The following is a 23215-nucleotide window of genomic DNA, read 5'->3' as shown; positions in this document are numbered from 1 at the left end:
ACAACTCTGTCATTCCATCTGCATCTATCCCATCGAGCAGAATTTTCCATGTGTCGGGCAGGCGGGCCTGACCCAATTGCCGGCGGGCGCGGAACTGATCGCCATCAGCGATCGGGGCCGCACCGCCATTTTACTTGGAGGGGTCAATTAAGGCCCGCCCAGGGTGACATCTGGCGGGAAGCACTATGCGCTCCCTGTGCGGGCGGGGGGGAAATCCCTGAAAGCGAGGCGCACGAAAGAGCGCACATCTCCCTGAGGCTAAGTTCAGCCTCAGGGAGTTCGCCTCGATTTTTAAAAATGTTAAAAATAGAGAAAAGATAAATCCCTTACATGTCCCCTCATGTGACAATGTCACGTGAGTTGGGACATGTTCATAATTTACAGAACAACTTTATTACAATTTTTAAAACCCTGCATGAAACCTTATCCCGCCGCTGGATGAGGTTTCATGTTTTCTCTATTTGCTGCCGGGGCTCTTGGCCTGTCCGCCAACCTTAACGTTGGACGGTCAGGTCCTTCAATTGGTTAATTGATCCTGTCAATGGCTTCAATTGGCGATTGACAGGTCGACGGGCCCGCAGCTGATTTTGCTGCGCCCCTGCCTTCCTGAAAATTTAAATGGGGCAGGATGACGTCGGGGTTTCACCCGACGTCACCCCGCGTCATTTTATGCGTGGGCAGTGGGCCCCGCACCCCGCTTGGAAATGGCAAATTTCTGCCCATGTTCAGGCCACTATTATATCATGTCCTTCACCCGTTAACTCATTTATTAGATTCTTATACAATAGAGCCATAAAAATATTTTGGGCTATAGAAAATCCTGATGGCACAGTGTGCCCACATACTATTAAACCGAGCGTTGTAGAGCTCACTCTACAATTCTCCATACAGTACGTTTGCAATCAGGACGATGCTGTTAGTAAAATGTTAATGGGGAAGATTTTGATTTTGGACATTTCGTTTTGTTTCTCTCCTTGGATGCTGGTTTGTTAACACCTGTTTACATTGCCGCACAGTCATAATTTACACTAACATGTGGAACAATGTAGAAAGAATTAAGAGTCATAGTCAGCTAATCCAGTGGTTTCAATGAGGGAGATACTTACCGAAATCTGGGAACAGCTAATGTTTGAGAAAGAATGTCTTTTTAAAAAGCACTTTATATGTCATGTGAATATTATACCAAAAAATATTAAATGCAGACTGTCGTTGCAGATATTAAAATTCAACCATATTGCAGCTTTAAACATATCGCAAAGTATTTGTTATGATTCAACAACTCACATTTATTTAATGTCTTTAAAAGAGAAGTCCCATGGTAGAATTAAAAATGGATGGTGAGTCAAAGAAGCCCAGATTCGTAGGGGTGAACGCATGCTTTGTCAAAGAAGGGGGTTTATGGAGGGTCTTAAGTGAAGAGAAAAAAGTGGGGAGTGCAGAAAAGGTATTCCAGAGCATGGGACCTAGAAAGCTGAAGGCTACATGGCTGGCAGTAAAGGACTGATTTCCATTGCTCGGTATGACATTGTCTTATAGACAATGTCCCAGACACCACCATCACCATCTCTGGGTATGTCCTGTCCCACGGCAGGACAGACCCAGCAGAGGTGGCGGCACAGTGGTATACAGTCAGGACGGAGTTGCCCTGGGAGTCCTCAACATTGACTCTGGACCACATGAAGTCCCATGGCATCAGGTCAAACATGGGCAAGGAAACATCCTGCTGATTCCCATGTACCGCACTCCCTCAGCTGATGAATCAGTGTTCATCCATGTTGAGCACCACTTGGAGGAAGCACTGAGAGTGGAGAGGGCACAGAATGTACTCTGGGTGGGAGACTTCAATGTCCATCACCAAGAGTGGCTCGGCTGCACCACTACTGACCGAGCTGGCCGAGTTCTAAATGACATAGCTGCTAGACTGGGTCTGCGGCCGGTGGTGAAGGAACCAACAAGAGGGAAAAACATACTTGACCTCATTCTCACCCACCTGCCTGTCGCAGGTGCATCTGTCCATGACAGTATCAGTAGGGGTGACCACCACACAGTCATTGTGGAGAAGAAGTCTCACCTTCAAATTGAGGATACCCTCCATCGTGTTATGTGGCACTACCAGCATGCTAAATGGGATAGATTTCGAACAGATCTAGCAACTCAAGACTGGGGATCCATGAGGCGCTGTGGGCCATCAGTAGCAGCAAAAATGTACTCAAACACAATCTGTAACCTTATGGCCCAGCATATCCCCCACTCTACCAATGAAGAGTGCAGGAGGGCATGCCAGGAGCAGCACCAAGCATACCTAAAAATGAGGTGTCAACCTGGTGAAGCTACAACACAGGACTACTTACATGCCAAACAGCAAAAGCAGCAAGTGATAGACAGAGCTAAACGATCCCACAAAAACGGATCAGATTTCAGGCAATTTAATTCACTCCACTTGATGTCAAGAAATGGCTGAAGGCACTCACCCAGGGAGCCTATGGACCTTGATAACATTCCAGCAATAGTACTGAAGACTTGTGCTTCTGAATTATCTGCACTCTTAGCCAAGCTGTTCGAGTATAGTCACAACACTGACAACTACCCAGCAATGTGGAAAACTACCCAGGTATTTCCTGTCCACAAAAAGCAGGACAAATCCAAACTGGCTAATTACTGTCCTATCAGTCTATTCTCAATCATCAGCAAAGTGATGGAAGTGGTCCTCGACAGTGCTATCAAGCGGCACTTACTCAGTAATAACCTGCTCACTGATGCCCAGTTTGCATTCCGCCAGAGCCACTCAGCTCCTGACCTCATTACAGCCTTAGTCCAAATGTGGATAAAAGAGCTGAACTCAAGAGGTGAGGTGAGAATGAGTGCCCTTGACGTCAAGGCAGCATTTGACCGAGTGTGGCATCAAGGAGCCGAAGAAAAACTGGAGTCAATGGGAATGAGGGGGAAATCTCTCAGCACGTTGGAGCCATACTTCACACAAAGGAAGATGGTTGTGGTTGTTGGAGGTCAATCAGCTCAGTCCCAGGACATCACTGCAGGAGTTCCTCAGGGTAGTGTCCAAGACTGATCTTCAGCTGCTTCAGCTGACCCTCCCTCCATCATAAGGTCACAAGTGGGTATGTTCGCTGATGATTGCACAATGTTCAGCACCATTCACGACTCCTCAGATACTGAAGCAGTCTGTGCCCATATGCATTAAGAACAGGACAACATTCAGGCTTGGGCTGATAAGTGGCAAGTATCATTCACGCCACACAAGTTCCAGGCAATGACCATCTCCAATAAGAGAGAATCCAACCATCTCCCCTTGACATTCAATGGCATTACCATCACTGAGTTCCCCCACTATCAACATCCTAAGGGTATGGCCTGAACTTTTTTGCTCGTCGGGCACGCGCCATCAGCGGGCCCGGGAGTGGATGGGAAACGGGCCCCGACCCCGATCAGCCCTTGACCGCAATTTCATGCTGGGATGGCCAAATAACGGCCAGCCAGCGTGAAACGCACGCTCAGAAAGGCTCAGTACTGCCGGTGGGGGCGGGAAGAGGGCGGGCGCCGACGTCACTGCGGATGTGGCCAGTTGACTCGTCTGCCAACTGTAAAAGTGGCTGGGCCACGAAAAATCGCTTTCAATTGCTTCCTTAATGGGCTTAATTGTCTGCTTAATTCTCGGCGGGTGCACTTCCGACTGCCGCGCATGCCCACCGACCTGAAGATTGCTCGTGTGCAGGATGACATTGGGATGCTATCCCGATGTAATTTCATCCTATTTCATGTCCGTTCAGGTTGGATGCGCGCCCACCTGCGAGGTGTAAAATTCTACCCTATGTGTGCGTATGGTTCTGTGTGTGGCTGATTTAATTAAATTAGAGATGGATAGACTGCAAGGTTGAAATTATCAAAAAAGTTAGGTGTAAAAAGGCATTTGATATGCTATTGAGTGAGCTAGGATAAAGTCAGCAGGTAGGGTGTGAATGAAATTTGCATTTTTATTACGCTGATTTTTTTCCAAAAGTGCAGACCATACTGACAACATAAAAGATTTTTATGTTATGGGAATAGTTAATTCCAATGACATGGGAGAACAATGGGATTTGCAGATAAAAGAGGAAGAAATATATTTAAAGAAGAATGGAAGGTTGTATGAGGGGTGGCTGTATGAGATCTGAAGGGTACACCTTGTGAAACAGACTTGGGAAAAATTCTTTAGCCACTTTGCAGAAGTCTGCTGTTCCAGTTTCCAGTGCCTTAAACGGTTGTGTAGCTGGGAGACTGGTTAATAAGGAGTTTTGGGAATTGTCATAATATTAAGTAAGTATGTAACTGTAATCTTGTGTTTGTGTTTTATTTTTTTCTTTTGTTAATAAATGTTTTAATTTAATTTTTTAAATCGCTAAAGGCATTAGTGGACTCATTACTTCTGAATTGAGTACACAAACCTTCTCGTAATAAATACAAATTGCAAAACCATTGTGATAGTGTGGCCAAGTTTCCCTTGTGGATTGTGTCAGCCTGGCAAATACCCCCTGCCATATCCTAACAAAATTGGGGGCTGTTTGCAGGATTTTTGAAATTCCTTGTTTGGCTTGGAGTTGGTGAATCTTAAGGCTACGAGTACAAGAAGAACATTGAACTCAGGAGTTGGTGTGGAGGGATTTTAAAGTGGTGAGACTACAAATATGGCTTTAACCATTGCTAAGACTTTTCTGGGAGCAGAAGATATAACCCTGATTGGTTTACAAAAGTAACAAAGGTTAAGTTAACAGAATTGGCGGATAAGTTGCAGTTGGGTTTAACCGCAGGGGCAAAGAAAGCGGACATAATTGAAGTAATAGCGCAGCATTTGAAATTGGAGAGCATACCTAAAACTAGTGAGTCACAGCTGGAGGTAGTGAGACTTCAGTTACAAATGAAGAAGCTTGAACATGAACAAGCAATGCAAATGAAAAAACTTGAATTAGAGGCAGAGGAAAAGGAAAGAGAAAGAGCATTTCTAAGGGAGCAAGCAGAAAGGCAGGAGAGAGAAAGAAAACAGGAAAGGGAATTGGAAAAGAAAAGTTAGCAATGGATGAAAGAGAAAAGGAAAGAAAGAGAATATCAGCTTAAAAAGCTGGAAGTTAAAAAAGAGATCTCAGATGCTGAGGAAGATTCTGATTGGAAATGACCACTTTCAACTTAACATGCAATGGGGAGATGTTTAAATTTGTACAAGCTCTTCTGAAGTTTGAGGAAAGGGATGTAGAGGCATTCTTCATTTCATTTAAGATAGCTAAACAGATTAAGTGACCACAATATACCTGGACATTGCTTTCACTGTCTAGGTTGGTAGGTAGAGCTCATGAGGTATAGGCACAGCTGTCAGAAGAAATATCGGTGGATTATGAGGCAGTAAAAAAAGGCTATTTTGAGTGCATATGAGTTAATTCCTGAGGCAGAAAGTTAGGAATATAAGGAAATATCCTGGTCAGACTTATATTGATCTTGAGAGAGTAAAACAAAGTAATTTTGACTGGTCATACGGGCATTAAAGGTAGAGGCAACATATGCAGCTCTTAGAGAAGTGATTCTTTTGGAAGAATTTAAAGATTCAATTCCTTCTGTAGTTAGAACTCATGTGGAAGAACAGAGGGTTAAAACAGCTTGGCAAGCAGAACAGAGAGCTGATGATTATGAGTTAGTATATAGTGTCAGGAAGAGATATTAATGTATATAATTTTGTTGGAATTTTTTTTTGAAATATAGGTTTAGTCTGTGTGTGTCTTAATTGGATTAAAGCCAGCTAGTCTGGGTGCTTTGATGTATAGTAGTTTTGAGATGTAAACAGAGGCAGAGGGTACATTTGCATTTTGTTGAATAGAGCATTCAAGAGTGGCAGTGAAATCTTGCACCTAGCTAGGAGACACCAAGCAATGTTTATATTACTAATAAAATTGGTACTATAAAAGGGTTTCAAAGGGCCTGGTGATACAATGAGAATTTACATTCAAAGAGAAATGCTGTGTATAACAGAAAGGAGTTTGTATGTGAAGGTCAGAGGCATGTAAGATCTAAGCCTGTAAGCCTATAACTGTCTGCAAAGGAACCAAATTGAAAGGAACCTCATTTTGAATTCTTATGTGAAAACACTTTGCCTGGTGTCTGTTTAAGCCTACTGGTTATTGTTGCCCTAGTGGAGGTTAATTTGGGAATTTGTTAAAAAATTATGATAGTAGTAATTTGTAATCATGTGTATGTGTTTCATTTGTTGTAAAATAATTCATGTTTCATTTAGTTTTATATAAAAACCTCTTGAGAAATGGTGGTCTTATTCCTGAATTTAGAGCCGCAACTCAACACATACCAATTGAAAATATAGGTTATGACAGTTCTTTAAAGTTTCCCTTTAGGATTTTAAATAACTCAACCTTTACAAACTGTTGTGTCATAACAATAGATCTAAACCTTTTTCTCGTCACCCTTTTAAATCCGAGAAGGAAAGAAAGTGGGAAGGTGAAAGGAAGGCAGGGAGTCAAGGAAGAGAAGGAGCAGTTGGAAATTTTCACAAGTTTCTCCTCAGACCAGAAAGGAAGGTGCTGAGGGTAAAAGTGGCACTCGAAAACTAAGATGTTTTCACAGTAATAAGTTGGGGAAACACAAAGTCAAGGTGTTGAAGGTTACAGGGAAAACCTATTGCAGTAGTTGTAACACAGAAAAGTCCTGGAAATAAGAGAACTGTGGGTTCAGAGATCCAGAAGCAAGAAAAACCAGTGGTTTATGTGCAGGTGAAGCAGGAAGAATCAGTGATATGTAAAGAAGTGGGAATGTGTTCACAATTTATCCAAGTGAGTGCTGAAGGGCAAGCTACAGAAATGTTTAAAGATTTTGTGTGTGAAGGGAAAGTCTTTCCATTTGTGCAGGGTGGAGCAGGCAAAGATATTAAAATTTTAATGGATACAGGGGCTAGTCAATGTTATATGATAGTGCTTTTTGTTGTCCAGAGGGAGTATTGCAGGAAAGAGTGGTAATAAGTGGAATTCATGGAGATGCTAAACCTATTCCAATGTGAAAGGTGAATTTAAAAAGTAAGTTGAAAGCAGGTGAGGTGATTGTTGGAGTACTGGGAAAATTGCCCAGTGTAGGAGTTCAATTTGTCTTAGGTAATGATATAGCTGGGTCACAGATGTTAGTGATGCCTGCTGTAGTCGAGCAGCCTGTAGAGGTGCATTCAACAGAGATGTTGCAGAAAGAACATCCTGGGATGTTTCCAGATTGTGTAGTAACGAGATCACAAACTCACAGGTTGAAACAGGAAGAGGGGGAATCTAAAAGGCAGGGAAAAGATGCTGATATTCAATTAGCTGGATCGATCTTTGAAAAGATTGTGCGGGAAGAGAAGGTTGAAGAGAGTGGAAGTGTTTAGTTCCATTAAACTGGTAGAGTTACAGCAGAAGGATTCACAAATCAAGGATTTATATCAGATAGCCTATTTGGAAAAAGAGGCAGAATGTATTCCAGAATGTTATTACCTTAGAGGTAATGTGTTAATGAGGAAGTGGAGGCCATCTCATGTTCCAGATGAGAAATGGGAGGTAGTATATCAAATAGTTATACCATCTGGATACAGAAATGAGATATTGGGAGTAGCTCATGAAATTCCAATAGTTGGACAATTTGGGAATTAGGAAATGCAGGCGAAAATACAAAAACATTTCTATTGGCCTGAATTGCATAAAGATATAGTCAAATTCTATAGATCATGTCACACATGTCAGGTGACAGGAAAATCTCAAGCAGTGGTTAAATTGGCTCCTTTAATTCTGATTCAAGCATTTGAGGAACCTTTTCCCAGGGTCCTGATTGATTATGTAGGACCCCTCCCGAAGACTAACAGTGGAAATCAGTACTTGCTGACGATGAACAAGGTTTCTGGAAGCGAAACCTTTACAAAATATTACAGCAAAGAGAATTGTAGAGGAGTTGACTAAATTTTTAACAAGATATGGGTTACCAAAAGAAACACAGTCAGATTAGGGTTCGAATTTCATGTCACAGCTATTTAAGGAAGTAATGAACAGGCTGGGGATAAAACAGTCTAAGTCATCAGCTTATCATCCTGAATCACAAGGTTCTTTAGAGAGATGGTATCAAACTTTAAAAATTATGATGCGACTTTATAGTCAAGACTATCCACAGGACTGGAATCGGGGGATTCCATTCTTGTTATTTGCTATTAGGGAGGCTCCTAATGAATCAACAAGATTTAGTCCTTTTGAATTTGTACATGGAAATAAGAAGACCGCTTACGTTGATTCAGGAAAAACTAGTGGGTCAGAATTTGAAAACTACTCTCTTGGATTATGTGATAAACTTCAGAGAAAGATTGAACACAGCATGTGAGTCAGCAAAGGAACATTTAAAGAGATCACAGCAGGAGATGAAGGCAAAGGCAGATAAGAGGGCCTAAGCTCATAGTTTTGTTGCTGGGGGAAAAGTGTTAGTTTTGTTACCAGTGTTAGGTGAACCATTAAAGGCAAGGTTTAGTGGGCCTTACAGGATTGAAAAGAAGTTGAGTGAAGTAAATTATTTAATAATTTAATAATAACTAGAGCTGTACCTTGAGTGTCCTGCCATCCATTCTTAATTAGCACATTTTCTTAGATAATATCACCACCTTCAACACCTCTTTGATCTTTTTGTCTGTGACATCTTTTGATTATCTGCTCCTCTCACTGCTTGCTTGTCCCTACAACCACCCCTCCGCCTCAACTTCTCTCTCCCCACCCCCCCCACCTTAAACCAGCTTATATTTCACCCCTCGCCTAACTATACTCAGTTCTGTTGAAGGGTTGTGAGGACTCAAAACGTCGACTCTTTTCTTCTCCACCGATGCTGCCAGACCTGCTGAGTTTTTCCAGGTAATTCTGTTTTTGTTTTGGATTTCCAGCATCCGCAGTAGTTTTTTGTTTTTAAATTATTTAATTAGTACTCCAGATCAAAGAAAGGAGCAGAGGGTGTGTCATGTAAATATGCTTAAAAAGTACTTTGACAGGGAAGATAATCAAAAGAAAGTATTAGTGGTGGTAGAGAAGCAGGAAGAAGTAGAAATGAAGGATTCTGAAATTGATTTTCCTTTAATCAAATTGGACAATGAGGGGGTACATAAAAATTTAAATGTAATATTGAGTTACCTTCCAGACAAGTGTCAAGTGATTTGGAAAAGCTATCGCGGTCAGACAAAGCTATTTGTGGGAATAAGCTGGAGAACACAAATTTAGCTACACATAATGCAGATGTGGGTGATTCAGTTTCAATAAGGTAACATCCTTATAGATTAAATCCAGTAAAATTATCTCAAGTACAGAAAGAAATCAAATTCATGCACCAGAATGACATCACAGAGTCTAGCTGCAGTAACTGGAGTTCACTTATTGTGATGGTACCGAAGCCGGATGGAACACAAAGACTGTGTGTGGATTATCGAAAAGTAAACGCAGTGACAAAAGCGGATTCATATCCCTTTTCATAGTTGGAAGAGTATTTTGAGAAAGTAAGACACTCAGAGTTTATCACAAAGATTGACTTGCTACAAGGATATTGGCAAGAACTGTTATCAGAGAGAGCAAAAGAGATATCGGCTTTTGTGACACCAGATGGACTATATCAGTATAAAATTATGCCATTTGGTATTAAGAATGCATCAGCGACATTTCAAAGGCTGACAAACAAAGTAATTGCAGGACTGAGCAGTTGTGCTGTTTAAATTGACGACTTGGTAGTTTTCAGTCAAATGTGGGAGGAGCATTTACAACATCTGAAAGAACTGTTTGATTGACTGCAAGAAGCTAATTTGGTGGTGAACTTGGCTAAGAGTGAATTTGCAAAAGTGCAAGTTACATATATAGGCCATACCATTGGACATGGTCAGGTGGCTTCAAGAGATGTGAAAGTAAAAGCCATCATGAATTTCCCAGTGCCTACAACAAAACAAGAAGTTTTGAGATTTCTGGGCATGAGTGGATTTTACAGGAAGTTTCTACCAAATTTTAGCAGCGTGGTTGTTCCATTGACTGAACTACGAAAAAAGAACAAGAAGTTTCAACGGACACAGGTGTATCAGAATGCATTTGACAGTTTAAAAACTGTGTTGACTACTACACAAGTTTTGGCAGTACTTAATTATGCCAAGCAGTTGAACTTGGCAGTGGATGCAAGTGATTTGCGTATTGGTGCTGTGTTGTTACAGGAAGATGAAACTGGAATTGAGAAACCAATAGGATATTTTTCACAGAAGTTGAATGTGCATCAGGGAAGATACTTAACCATCGAAAAAGAGACTCTAGGTCTGGTGTTAGCATTGCAGCATTTCGAGGTTTATGTTGCAAGCAATTCATCATGAACAATTGTTTATACAGATGACAATCCTTTAAAATTTCTGGTCAAATTTTGAGACCTGAGTGCAAGACTGTTCTGATGGAGTTTGTTACTGCAACCGTTTAATTTACAGATCATACATGTGGCTGGATGAGAAAATCTAATTGTCAAGAGTTTAAAGTTCAAAGGGAATTGGACATTTGAAATGTGGACACTGAACTGAAGTGACCTCTGTTGATACAAAGGATTTTTATATCTTGTTATATTAATGCATGCACCTGGTAATGTAATAGTTTGTGTACATAATTAAGTATAGTAAGTATTTTAAGATGGGTTGAGAAAATGAAGCCATCTTTTAAAATTATTATGGTTCATTTTTCCAGAAGGATGGAAGTGCCATGAAACTATCATATTTTTCATAATATTATTGTGGGATATTGTAAAGTAAGTGTGTGTGTGTGTGTGGTTTATTAAAGTAAATTAGAGATGGGTAGACTGCAAGGTTGAAATTATCAAATGAGTTAGGTGTAAAAATGCATTTAAATGCTGATGAATGCGCTAGGATAAAGTCAGCAGATAGGGTGTGAAATAAATTTGCATTTCTAGATAAGGAGTATAGTGGTTGGATTTTCAAAGAAACATGAAAAGGTTTTTACGACTGGCAATATAAATAGGGCAAGGTTATTACATTGATTTTTTTCCAGAAGTGCTCACCATAATGACAACATAAAATATTTTTATAATATGAGAAAAATAAATTCCAAAGACATGGGGGGAAAATTGGGATCTACAGATTAAAGAGGAAGAAATATATACAAAGAAGGATGGAAGGCTGTATGAGGGGTAGCTATATGAGATCTGAAAGGTACACCTTGTGAAACAGACTTGAGGAAAAGCCCTTCGCCACTTTGCAGAAGTCTGCTGTTCCAGTAAACAAAGTTGTGTTAAAATCCTTTGGAATTCCAATCTTGAGTGGGTGCTTGTGGTAACCTTGCTGGATTGTCTCTATAAATATAAAATCTATTTGGATTGTTGCCTTAAAAGGGTGTATAGTTGGGAGAAGTTTGGAAATTGTTATAATATTAAGTAACTGTGTGACTGTAACCTTGTGTATGTGTTTTATTCTTTTCTTTTGTTAATAAATGTTATAATTTAATTTTTAAAATCACTGAAGGTGTTAGTGGAATAATTACTTCTGAATTCAATGCACAAACCTTCTCATAATAAATATAAATTGCAAAACCACTGTAATAACATGGCCAAGTTTCCCTTGTGGATCTGGTCAGCCTGGCAAATACCACCTGCCATATCATAACAGTCCCCATTGATCAGAAACTGAACTGGACCAGCCGTATAAACACTGTGGCTACAAGAGAGGTCAGGGGCTGGGAATTCACCTCCTGACTCCTCCAAACGTGGGTGTTGGAATACTCTCCACTTGCCTGGATGAGTGCAGCTCCAACAACACTCAAGGAGCTCAAAACCATTCAGGACAAAGCAGCCCACTTGATTGGCACCCCATCTACCACCGTCAATATCCACTCCCTCCACCCCCGATGTACAGTGGCAGAAGCATGTACCATCTACAACACACACTGCACCAACTCAACAAGGCTCCTTTAACAGCACCTTCCAAACCCGCAACCTCTACCATCGAGAAAGACAAGTGCAGATGCATGGGAACACCACCACCGGCAAGATCCACTCCAAGCTACACACCATCCTGACTTGGAACTATATCACCATTCCTTCACTGTCGCTGGGTCAAAATCCTGGAACTCCCTCCCTAACAGCACTGTGGGTGTACCTACACCCTATGGACTGCAGTGGTTCAAGAAGGTTACTCACCACCACCTTCTCAAGGGCAATTAGGGATGGGCAATAAAAATGCTGGCTTAGCCAGTGACATGTACATCCTGTGAAAATAATTCTTAAAAATCCTAAGAGTTGCCCTCTGATAATGGTAGAGGAAAACATTTTTTTCCAGCAGTTCATTTCACAACTGAACTGATTTTTAGATCACTTCATTAAGAATCAACCACAAGGTTTGGAACTGGAGTCATAAAAAGATCAGACCCGAATAGCGGTGAGCAGATTCCCTTCCTCGTGTGACAGGAGTTACTCTGTTGGATTTGTCTAGAAATCTGGTGGCTCTCATGATTCATATGCTATCCCACAAATTATTATTTTTACAACCTGACATATTGGGATTCCTTATCTCTAGTTTGCTAGCTCAACCTCAACAATACTCATGCTGTGTAAGTTTGTGTTCTCAGGAATTGACATGTCTTTCAAGCTGCTGAGCAAACCTTGATGTTCTCACCACTAATGAAAAAACATTGCCTAAAATAGTCCTTTACAAACTTCTATTTGTACAAGATTCAAACAGGACAAGCCAGGAAATAGGTAAAATCTTATCAAAATTAATTTTCCTGGGCATAGGAACCAGGCTGGACACTCCTGTCCCAAGAAACCTGATGAAGCAACACTATCATATAAGACTTACAAACCTCATTGTACAAAACACAAAAAGAGCTGATGCTCATGCAGTGGTGTGTAGGAGGGCGAAGCCATTGTAGGGCTTAGTTGTAGGATATGAAATTGCACCTGAACATCTCTGCAAGTGATTTTTAGATCTCTTCAGTGGAGATGTTGCCAGAGGACAAATGCTGTGTGGACCAAGACTCGCTCTAAGCCACTCTTCCATATCTCCCTGCAGCCTGAAAGGTCGTGACATTTGGAAATGTCTCTGATCAGATAACTGACCTATTCTTCTGCCCAGGGAAAAACCAACAGTAAAATAGAAGTAAAGTATGAAAAAAAAATAAAACGGAAGGCATTAGTGAGTAAAGCAGATAATTATAAAAGTTTTTCTTCTCACAGTTTTCTCATTTCCCGATCCTTCTAGACAATTGCTGTGTTTAAAGAAGTGCAACAACTACTTAAGGTTCACAAGGCTGAATTAGACATTTGAAAGGTTAGGAAATGGTTTCACTGCTAGATCTGACCATAGACTGGCTTTCAATTAAGTATCGTAACATGAGATATATGCATTCAAACCTTTGCAGTGTTGTGTTCTCCCTCCTGCCATACATAGCCCATTGTAATAAAGCTGAGTGCCATGTGTGCCAACCGTAGCTGTTTATACCCAATTAGAAAATCTGTGCTCAGAAGTTGCATCTGTTAAACCAAAAAGAGAGAAATATAATTCAAGAGTCATACTGGAATTTACCCCCCACCCCCTGCACCTCCTCCAGTTTTTAATCCAGTTCCCCTGCCTAATGCCAGTTTGCACCAGCTCTCCTGAGGGCCATGACCCATTTGCTTCCAACCACAATGGTAATCCACCAGTACCTCACTTACATGTGAGCTTGCATGCTGAGTATCAACAGGCAATTGACTGAAAGGGATCTAAGGTGAGATTTCTTCTGTCCTCATTTCAGTGTTTGTATGTGCTCACTGGACAACAGGTTTCACTGAGTAGGGATCAGGATTGAAACAAGCTAAATTTGTCCATCTGGAACAGTTTAAAAAATTATCACTTGCAGCATCCTCAAATATCATCCAAGATCAGTGGGTCCCATAGTTAATTTCCACCCTATGTTAACTTAGCTGATGACAGGGGAGGTGGCAGGAGGGGCTTTCATGCTCCTGGGCTAGGAAAAAGAAAAATCAGCCATTGATCCTACTCCTGGTCCCTATACAATAACACCAGTTGACAAACATGATTGTTGGATTGAGACAAGAATTCTCAATTCTGATGTTCCAATAGTAGCCTGCAAGCCTTCAATATCTAGGGCTGGATTTTATGCCTCCTCCCCTCCACCCCACTCTGCTGGACATGTTTTCGGTAGGAGGGCATGTAAAATATGGGGGGTAGCAAGCCCCACCACCTTCCCGCCCACCCCCGACCAGGTCTCCATATTATCGTGGGTGAGTAGGTGCTGAAATTGGCATCCCACCCATCTTTTTTAAATAAATAATTGATGAACAATTGTTACAAGGCCAATTAATCCATATTTCACACTGCCCATGACATGAAATGGTTGACATGGGTAGATGGGAGTGAAGAGCCCGCTTTTGAAATTTTATTTTGTAAAGGCAGGAAGGAAGGCAGAAGCACAGGGGGATGCCCTTTGCGCATTGGGGGCATCCCCTCACTAGATGTTACCTCACCACCTTTGCTGCTCCCATATGGCCTCCAAAACCCCCCAACCTCCTCCCTGGGATGAGGGTCAGGGAGAGAAATCATAGGCCCGGTTGCTTCTCTTGTTTCCAGGCCCTTGTTCCCCCCTCCCCACTTTAACCCTCCCCCTCAATCATGCATGATATTTTTACCCCTTTCAAAATTCACCAATCAATTTACCAAACAATCACAGAAAAGACCCTGTAAAATGATAATACTCATTATTGCCATCTGGTTAGACATATATATGCAACATGGGTCACTAATATTAAGAGCAGCAATGATATAATGCTGTGGTAGTTTGTGTGCACCCTAAAGGTGATCTGAAGTGACTATTAAACCAGGCAGTACAAATTTTACTTCAACAGCATTGTGCAAGATTGTTAATTTGACAGGAAAACATCCCATTAGTTATTTATAACACTGTGCAGACAATAACACTTTTGGTGACTGCCTCAGCCTTCATTAACATGTTATGCGCATTGCACCAGATGGAAATGGTGACAGTAAATTCATATTTGGGGGAAAGATTCAATACCAGATAATCTGTACAAGATGTTTTCCATTCTGTAGAAGTAGAAAACTTTTTTTCTGACTGGATAATTGATGTTATACAATATAATTATTTCATACAAGGGGTGTAATTGGATTCTATTTCATTAGTTCACAGGGTAGAAAGATCAAATGACTCCCGAGCAACAAAGTGGAATGATTGAACAACACTTCACTGTAAGTGAGAAGCATTGGAGTCCTTGGGTGTCTCTGTGTGACACAACTTTTAAGAGACCTGAGGAAAAAGACTGAATAGTTCACAATTGCATCTGTTTTTTATTTGATCAGCAAGTTGCTGATTGTTCCTTCACACTGCAGCATATTTTCCATACCCACAATACAACACAATTTTATCACGCTATTTCAAACCTCAAAAAACTCAAAAAAGCACCAAGGTAGAGTGGGATAATAGGTAAGTAGACAAAAGGACAAGATTGAAATCAATGGAAAAGACTCTTGAGAATCATACGCAATGCAAAACATATTCACTGTACTGATTCACCATGAGCCCATTGGGCACTCCTGTCCTGGCAATTTCACCCTACAAAGCCCGCTCACGGTATACTTTCATTAGCAACAAAAGAAACAGAACTCCAGCCTTGATTCCACCCACTGTTTGCAAGATAATTATGGATGACAAAGGCTGTATAGCCCAGCTCATCTCATCCAGAATGACATACAAACATACGTATTGGGAGCAGGAGTAGGCCATTCTGGCCCTCCAACCTACCCTCCAACCACCCCCTAACCCCACTCCAATCTCCCACCACACCCTCCCCTCCAACCTCCCCAACACACACCCTCCATCCCCCACCCAGCCCCTCAAACCTCCCCCTCCCACTTCCCCTTCCTCCTCCAACCTCTTACCCCATTACCCACCTCCAACCTCCCTTTCCTCTCCAACCTCTCAACTCCCACCCCACCACCTCCACCCCCTCCAACTTCACCCTCCCAGCCCCCACCTCTCCCTCAAGCCCTCCTTCAACCTCCCCATCCCCAAAACCCACTCCCAACCTCCCACCTGCCTCCCCAACTAGATCCCGTCCCCCTCAAATCTTCCCCCCACACCCCCTCCAACCTTCCCCCGCCCCTGCAACCTTCAGCCCCCACCCTCTCCAAACTCCCCCCTCACCCACCCAACCTCCCCTCCAATTCCCCTTGACCCTCCTCCAACCTTCCCCTACCCCATCCTCCCTCCCACCCCACACCTCCCCTCCAACCTTCCCCCACACCTCCACTCCAACTTCCCCCAACCCCCTCCAATCTTGCCCCCCACGTCCCTCCAACTTTCCCCCTTCTCCAACCTTCCCCGAACACCCCCCTCACCTCCAACCTCCCCCACCTCCCTTCCAACCTCCCCCCTGCACCTCCTCCAACCTCCCCCTACACCCCAGCCTCCCTCCCAACCACCCCCCCACACCTCCCGTCCAACCTACCCCACACCTCCCCTCCAACCTCACCCCATCTCCTCAATCCCGAGAGTCAGTCGAGAAGCTGGGCAAGGCAGCAGAAGGCATTGAGACCCATTGAACTGTAACTTTGCAGGATCCAAGGATCCATTCTTTCCATCAGCTGAAGTAAATAGAAAAAGGAAGCCAGGATAAAAGCAAAAAACTGCGGATGCTGGAAATCCAAAGCAAAAATAAAAATACCTGGAAAAACTCAGCAGGTCTGGCAGCATCTGCGGAGAGGAACACAGTTAACGTTTCGAGTCCGTATGACTCTTCAACAGAACTAAGTAAAAATAGAAGAGAGGTGAAATATAAGCTGGTTTAAGGGAGGGTGGGACAAGTAGAGCTGGATAGATGGCCTGTGATAGGTGGAGATAACCAAAAGATGTCATAGACAAAAGGTCAAAGAGGTGTTGAAAGTGGTGATATTATCTAAAGAATGTGCTAACTAAGGGTAGAAAGCAGGACAAGCAAGATACAGATAGCCCTAGTGGGGGTGGGGTGAAGGAATCGAAAAAGGCTAAAAGGTAGAGATAAAACAATGGATGGAAATACGTTTAAAAATAATGGAAATAGGTGGGAAAAGAAAAATCTAAACTCTCTCCTCCATCCCCACCCTCTTTCTGATCCCCCCCTTTTTTTTCCAATAATTTATATAATTTTGGTAGAGCTATTCAGTTAATCCCATTCCCCTGCTCTTTCTCCTGTAAATTTCTTACCTTCAAGTACTTCTCTTTTGAATGTTACTAATGAATCTGCTCCACTATCCTTTCAGGCAGTGCATTTTTAAAATCTACCTCTTTGATCAAGCTTTTGCTCATGCGTGCTGATATCTCCTTATGGTTCAGTATCAGATTTTGATTAATAACCTTGTTGTGAGGCACAGTGAGACAGTTTGCTATGTTATTAGTGCAAATGTTTGCTATGTTTTAAGATACAAATTGTTGCTGTTGTATCTGAACTCATCATGAATCTGTGCTGGAGAAAGAAATACTTGATTTTGTTTGCACACACCAACGGGATGGAGGAAATATGCTGTGTGCTAAACAATGTTAAAGAGTAGCAATTATGCCACTCCTAACCGTGCAAATCTTGCCCAGTTCCATGTCAGATTTAACCCGATTAGTTTGATGTAAGGTAAAGCATCAGCAGGATTTGTGAATTAAAATAACTGGCTTCACACCACTTGAAAAGAATAACCTGTACCGCACCACTGTGTTGTCATACTAGTTTTCTTTATGGCTTTTTAAGTGGCAATGACCAAATAGGGAATTGTGCACGATGGAATTGCACAAGGAGCTGAGGTGGGACAACCTAAACTCATTTCACATAGGACCTCTATAGCCAACTGAAAGAGAGAAGAATTTCATTTAGACAGCTTAAGTTCCAAAACTGAAAGCAAAGTTTACCAACCATCATGCCACCCAATAGCTTTTCTTGCCTACCCTTTGGGTTGTGAACGCTTATTTTCAGAATCACAGTGCAGAAGAGGCCCTTCAGCCCATCGAGTCTGCACCGACACGTGAGAAACACCTGACCTACCTACCTAATCCCATTTACCAGCACATGGTCCATAGCCTTGAATGTTATGATGTGCCAAGTGCTCATCCAGGTACTTTTTAAAGGATGTGAGGCAACCAGCCTCCACCACCCTCCCAGGCAGTGCATTCCCAGGCTGAGATAGATTGATTTTGGGTCTCTCGAGGAATCATTGGACATGGTGACCAGCCAGGAAAGTATAGTTGAGGCACAGGATCAACAATGATCATAATGATAGTGACACAGGCTCGAGAGACTTCTGCTCCTGTTTCTTATGCTGTCCCTTCCCCGCTGCTCTCTATATTGATCACTCCTGGAACATACTCTGCCTGTAAGAAGCATATTTTGGGGGCAATTTAAAGTTTCATCGTCAGTCAAATTGGACAATAAATATTGATCCTCATTTTGTCTAAGGAGAACATTCCGAGTTGTATAGTACAATACTATAGGGTAAAATACTGTTGGCAACATTTCTGCTAGTAATAGTGAAAGAAAGTTGAGACAATAAATTAAACTTTACACAAGAAGCACATTGGCTTATATACTATTTTTTCCTACTCTATACACCATTCAAGCATTAAAAGTGTGGTAAACAAAGAACCTACATTATTCACTTTGTACCGAAGCTGATGATGTTCAATCAGGTGGGTTAAGCTGTTTGCGATATCCATCCAAGGTTGGTAGAATTTCGGGAGGTCAGACTGGTAAGAAGAATATAATTATTAACCAAGTGAGCTGAATGTAAATTTTGTAGCTTGGATTAGCAAAACATTTATTTGTGGGGGTGAAAAAAAAAGTTACAAGTGTTTTTTTCTAATTAATTTCATCCCTTAATTTCCAACTTGCCACTAAATAGATAAATTTATGGTGCTTTTCCATAGACTAAGTTGACATGGTGAACTTTTGAGTTCACTAATGTTGTTAAATTATCGGTGTTCTTACATTGGAGCAAAAATGTGAACTAAAATGCTGAGAAGGTTCGTTTTGGCTTCCAGGCAAATTATAAGCTTCTCCCTGTTCACTTCAACTCTGAACATATCAATAATTCTGGCATCAAAAAATAGATTTTTTTTTGTTTGAATATTTTACACGGGGTAATGGTCTTGATGAGTTATGTGGATATATTTTGGGTTGTTCATCTTCCAGAAATGAAAATTGAGAGAGGTGATTTGATAGAGGTGCTCAAAATAATGAGGAATCTAAATAAAGTAGATTGAGAGAAACTGCCTTAAGGTTCCCTTTTTTACTCAGCTGGGAGTTACAATCTGGAACACACTGCCTGAAGGGGTGATGCAGGCAGATTCAATCATAGCTTTTAAAAGGTAATTGGATAAGCAACCCAAGAGCAAAAAAAATTGCAGGGCTGTATGGAAAGAGCAAGGGAGTGGGACTAGGCTAAATTGCTGTTGCAGAGAGTGGGCATGGGCCCAACAGACCAAAAATACTCCTTCTCTGATGTAACCATTCTATGATGCTATATAAGTGGAAATACAGTACACCTGTTTCTTTAGAAAAACAGTCACTTATAAGTGGATCTAACACAGAGGGGGAAAACGCATTCTAAAAGGTTTTCCATATAAATATTTGCCATATAAATATATACATATAAAATATATATTTAAAAGCTGCCTCAAGACACATGTAAATGGAAAAAGATCAGCAAGATTACTATTTTAGCAAGTTTCCATGCACTTTGAGTTCTGACAGCAGCTGAATTTGAAACTCCAACTAAAGAGCAAAACTTTGGTGCAATACAGATATAGATTCAGTCAGAGTTGTGATATTTTTATCTTAACAAGAGGCACGGATAAAGTAATGGCAAAACACTTGCAGTATCAGATGAGTGTGGCACTTTTGATTTGAAACTGTATAAATAACTTAGAAGATAATTTACCAGTTGATATTTCAGAAGCAATTAAAAAATTATAGAATTGTTACAGTACATAGATATGCCATTCAGCCCAACGAGTCCATCCCAGCTGTCTGTAAAAGCAATCCAGATAGTCCCCCTCCCCATCCTTACTCTTAGCCCTGCAATTTTTTCCCTTCAAGTCTTTATCTAATTTAATTTTCAAAGCCATGATTGAATCTGCCTCCAACACACTCTCATGCAGTGGATTCCAAATCTTAACAACTTGCTACATAAAAAAGTTTTTCCTCATAGAATCATAGGATGGTTGCAGCATAGACGGAGGCCATTTGACCCAATGTATCCGTGCCAGCTCTCTGCAAGAACAGTGCACCTGATTTGCTTATTTTGCCAATCATCTTATCTCTTTGTCCTCTGGTTCTTGAACCATTCCTCCAATGGGAACAGTTCCTATCTATCAATTCTGTCTAGACCCCTCGTGATTTTGAACACCTCAATCAAATCTCTTCTTAAACTTCTTTTCTCTGCGGAGAACAACCTCAGATTCTCAAATCTATCTATCCTTCATCCTTGAAACCATCTTGTAAACCTTCACATCCTTCCTAAAGTCCAGTGCCCAGAATTTGACACAATACCCCCATTGTGACTGAACCAGTGTTTTACAGAGGTTAAACATAATTTCCTTGTTTTTGACCTCTATATCTCTACTTATAAAGCCATATTGAAGACAAAGTTCCTGGTCTGTTAAGTTTTCCACAGTACTGATAGTTGGTTCTCAATGTGGTCCACCTGTTTCTAAATTCAGCTCCAGATTAATAAGCTAAGGGCACTTTGGAAGCATGCAAAAAAAGTCTTCAACTTTAAGATAAAAGCAAAAAACTGTGGATGCTGGAAATCTAAAACAAAAATAAAAATATCACTGGCCCTCTATCCAGCTCTACCTGTCCCACACCCACCCCCCCCTTAAACCAGCTTATATTTCACCTCTCTTCTATTTTTACTTAGTTCTTTTGAAGAATCATACTGACTTGAAACGTTAACTGTGTTCCTCTCCGCAGATGCTGTCAGACCTGCTGAGTTTTTACAGGTATTTTTATTTTTATTTTTGTTTTGTCTTCAACTTTATCTGTTCTCATGATTGCTAAATCTTGGAGAAAAAAGCCTGCATATATTAATTTTAAAAATGCGCTTCTTCCATTACACACTGAAAATCTGTGGAACAAATGGAAGTGACACCAGTAGAAAAACAAATACATACCAATGGATCTGGTAAAACAAATCCCCACTCTTTAGAAATATGAAATTCATCTAGATTTAAGTAATTTGTGCCTCTCGCCTTCTTTTCTTCCTTGTTCATTGCTGGACTAGAAATAGTGATATTTCTCTTTTTTAACAACGTTGGAATTTTCTAATTGCAAGTCTTGTTTTCAGATCTGTTTCAACCACAGGCAGAGCAATCAGCAGAAAGACACATAACAAAGTGTGATGAACATTGGACTTTACTCTAGATCTAGAATTGGTTGGTTTGGATGGCCAATGTTGTATCTTGTTTCAAGGGCAATCTCGAAGCTCCCTGAAATGACTGGCTGAAATTTAAAATTCACCTAGGGGCGTTATCAGAGACAGTCAAATGACATTTACACCAGATTAAATTAAACGCTCCACTAGACCAAAAAAAGAGATAAGTCAGCTGCTTCAAAAAAAAGGGACATGAAATATCCATGATTGTTTATTTGTATTTTGTCTATCACATTATATCCATTGGATCAAATATTCAGCTGCCTGTTAATCTCCAAAAAGCCAGACCTGAGCAAATGCATGAGTAAAGCTGGTAAGAGATCAGTTTTCTGTTACTGGCGTTGCTTCTTTTCAAATGTGTCTACTATTAAATACATAAATAACAGAAATTGCTTCTTAATGAGTGCTGGCTAAGTGCAGCAGGGCAGACATTATCCTAGGTTCAGTCCACTGTGATACAAAGGCTCACATGTTCTAATGCAAACAGCATGAGACAGTAAAACTTATTTCCCCTGTGTGAGCAAAGAATGGCCCGCTGCACAAGACAATGGAAGTTGTCAACCTTTTTTGGCACCAGCTAGCTGCATGACACAGCAGATATCATGGGGGATAAGCAGCACAAAACCCAAAAATGTGTTGATTAACCCATGACTAATGCAGGCAGCATGTAAATTTTTGCTGCCTACTTATTTGAATGAGCATTGAGCAGCCCAGCATTGAACGCACTACTGAATGGCTGTGTCTCCCCCCTGCCCCCTCCCTCCCTCCCTCCCTCCTTCCCCCACTCACTCCTCCCTCCCTCCCTCCTCCTCTGCCCTCCCCTCCCCCCTTACCTCGCTCCCCACTCCCTCCCCCACCCTCCTCCTCTCCCCCTCCCCCTCCCTCACCCCCTCCCCTCCCTCCCCCTCTCCCTCCTTCCCTGCACCCCTCTTCCTCCTCACCCCGTTCCCTCCCTCCCCCTCTCGCTCCTCTCCCTTCCCCTCCCCCCTCACCCTCCCTGTCCACCGCCCCCTCCCTCCCTCCCCCTCACTCCCACCCCCCTCACACCCTCCTTCCCTCGCTCCCCCCTTACCCCTCCTTCCCTCTCCCGCCTTCTCCCTCGCTCCCCCTCCCTCCCTCCCCCTCCCCCACCCTCACACCCCCTCCCCCTCCTTCCCTCTTTCCCTCCCTCCCAATCTCCCTCCCTCCCTCTCCCTCGCCGCTCCCCCTCCCCACCGCTCCCCCCTCCTCCCTCCCTCTTCCCTCCTTCCCCCTCCTTCCCTCCCTCCCCTCCCCCTCCCCCCTCCTGTCCCTCCTCTTGTCCCTCCTTCCCTCTCCCCTCCACTCACTCTTCCTCTCCCCTCCCCCCTCCTCTCCCCTCCCCCTCCCTCCTCCTTTCCCCTCCCCTCCCTTCCTCCATCACCTTTGCTCCTCTCTCCCTCCCTCACCCTTCCTCATCTCTCCCTCCTTCCCTCTCTCCCTCCTTCCCTCTCCCTCCTTCCCTCTCCCTCCTTCCCTCTCCTCCTTCCCTCTCCCTCCCTCCCTCTCCCTCCCTCCCTCTCGCTCCCTTCCCTCCCCCTCCCCCTCTCCTCTCCCCTTCCCTCCCTCCCACTCCTTCCCTCCCCTTCCCTCTCCCCCTCCCCTTCCCTCCCTCCGCTCTCCCTCTCCCTTCCCCCTCCACCTCCCTCCCGCTCTCCCCCTGCTCCGTTCCCCCTCTCCCCTCCCCTCCACTTCTCTCCTCCCCCCCCCCCTCGCTCCTTCCCCTCTTCC

At 42.5% G+C, this 23215-nt stretch overlaps 1 protein-coding gene and 1 long non-coding RNA gene across 4 annotated transcripts in view; one reads left to right on the top strand and one right to left on the bottom strand.

The window, feature by feature from the left end:
* Window positions 1–21433, bottom strand: part of ido1 (indoleamine 2,3-dioxygenase 1) — a 53457-nt gene extending 32024 nt beyond the window's left edge. Inside the window, exons 1-3 of one of the 2 annotated variants that reach the window (XM_078565625.1) lie at window positions 21207–21433; window positions 18684–18779; window positions 13411–13530 (exon numbers count right to left, since the gene is read on the bottom strand). In XM_078565625.1, the coding sequence (XP_078421751.1) occupies window positions 13411–13530; window positions 18684–18779; window positions 21207–21305 (315 nt within the window). In that variant the 5' untranslated portion in view covers window positions 21306–21433. The remainder of the gene's footprint in view (window positions 1–13410; window positions 13531–18683; window positions 18780–21206) is intronic. The other variant, XM_078565626.1, reaches the window with a different exon arrangement.
* A 149-nt stretch (window positions 21434–21582) lies between these two features.
* Window positions 21583–23215, top strand: part of LOC144694897 (uncharacterized) — a 114251-nt gene continuing 112618 nt past the window's right edge. For both annotated transcript variants that reach the window (XR_013579836.1, XR_013579837.1), the window contains exon 1: window positions 21583–21779. This is a non-coding gene — a long non-coding RNA (uncharacterized LOC144694897). The remainder of the gene's footprint in view (window positions 21780–23215) is intronic.

This window comes from Cetorhinus maximus, chromosome 20, assembly GCF_964194155.1.
Source record: "Cetorhinus maximus chromosome 20, sCetMax3.hap1.1, whole genome shotgun sequence".
Taxonomy (NCBI): domain Eukaryota; kingdom Metazoa; phylum Chordata; class Chondrichthyes; order Lamniformes; family Cetorhinidae; genus Cetorhinus; species Cetorhinus maximus.
Note: the sequence above shows the minus strand (reverse complement) of the source record. Positions and strands in the feature narration are given on the sequence as shown.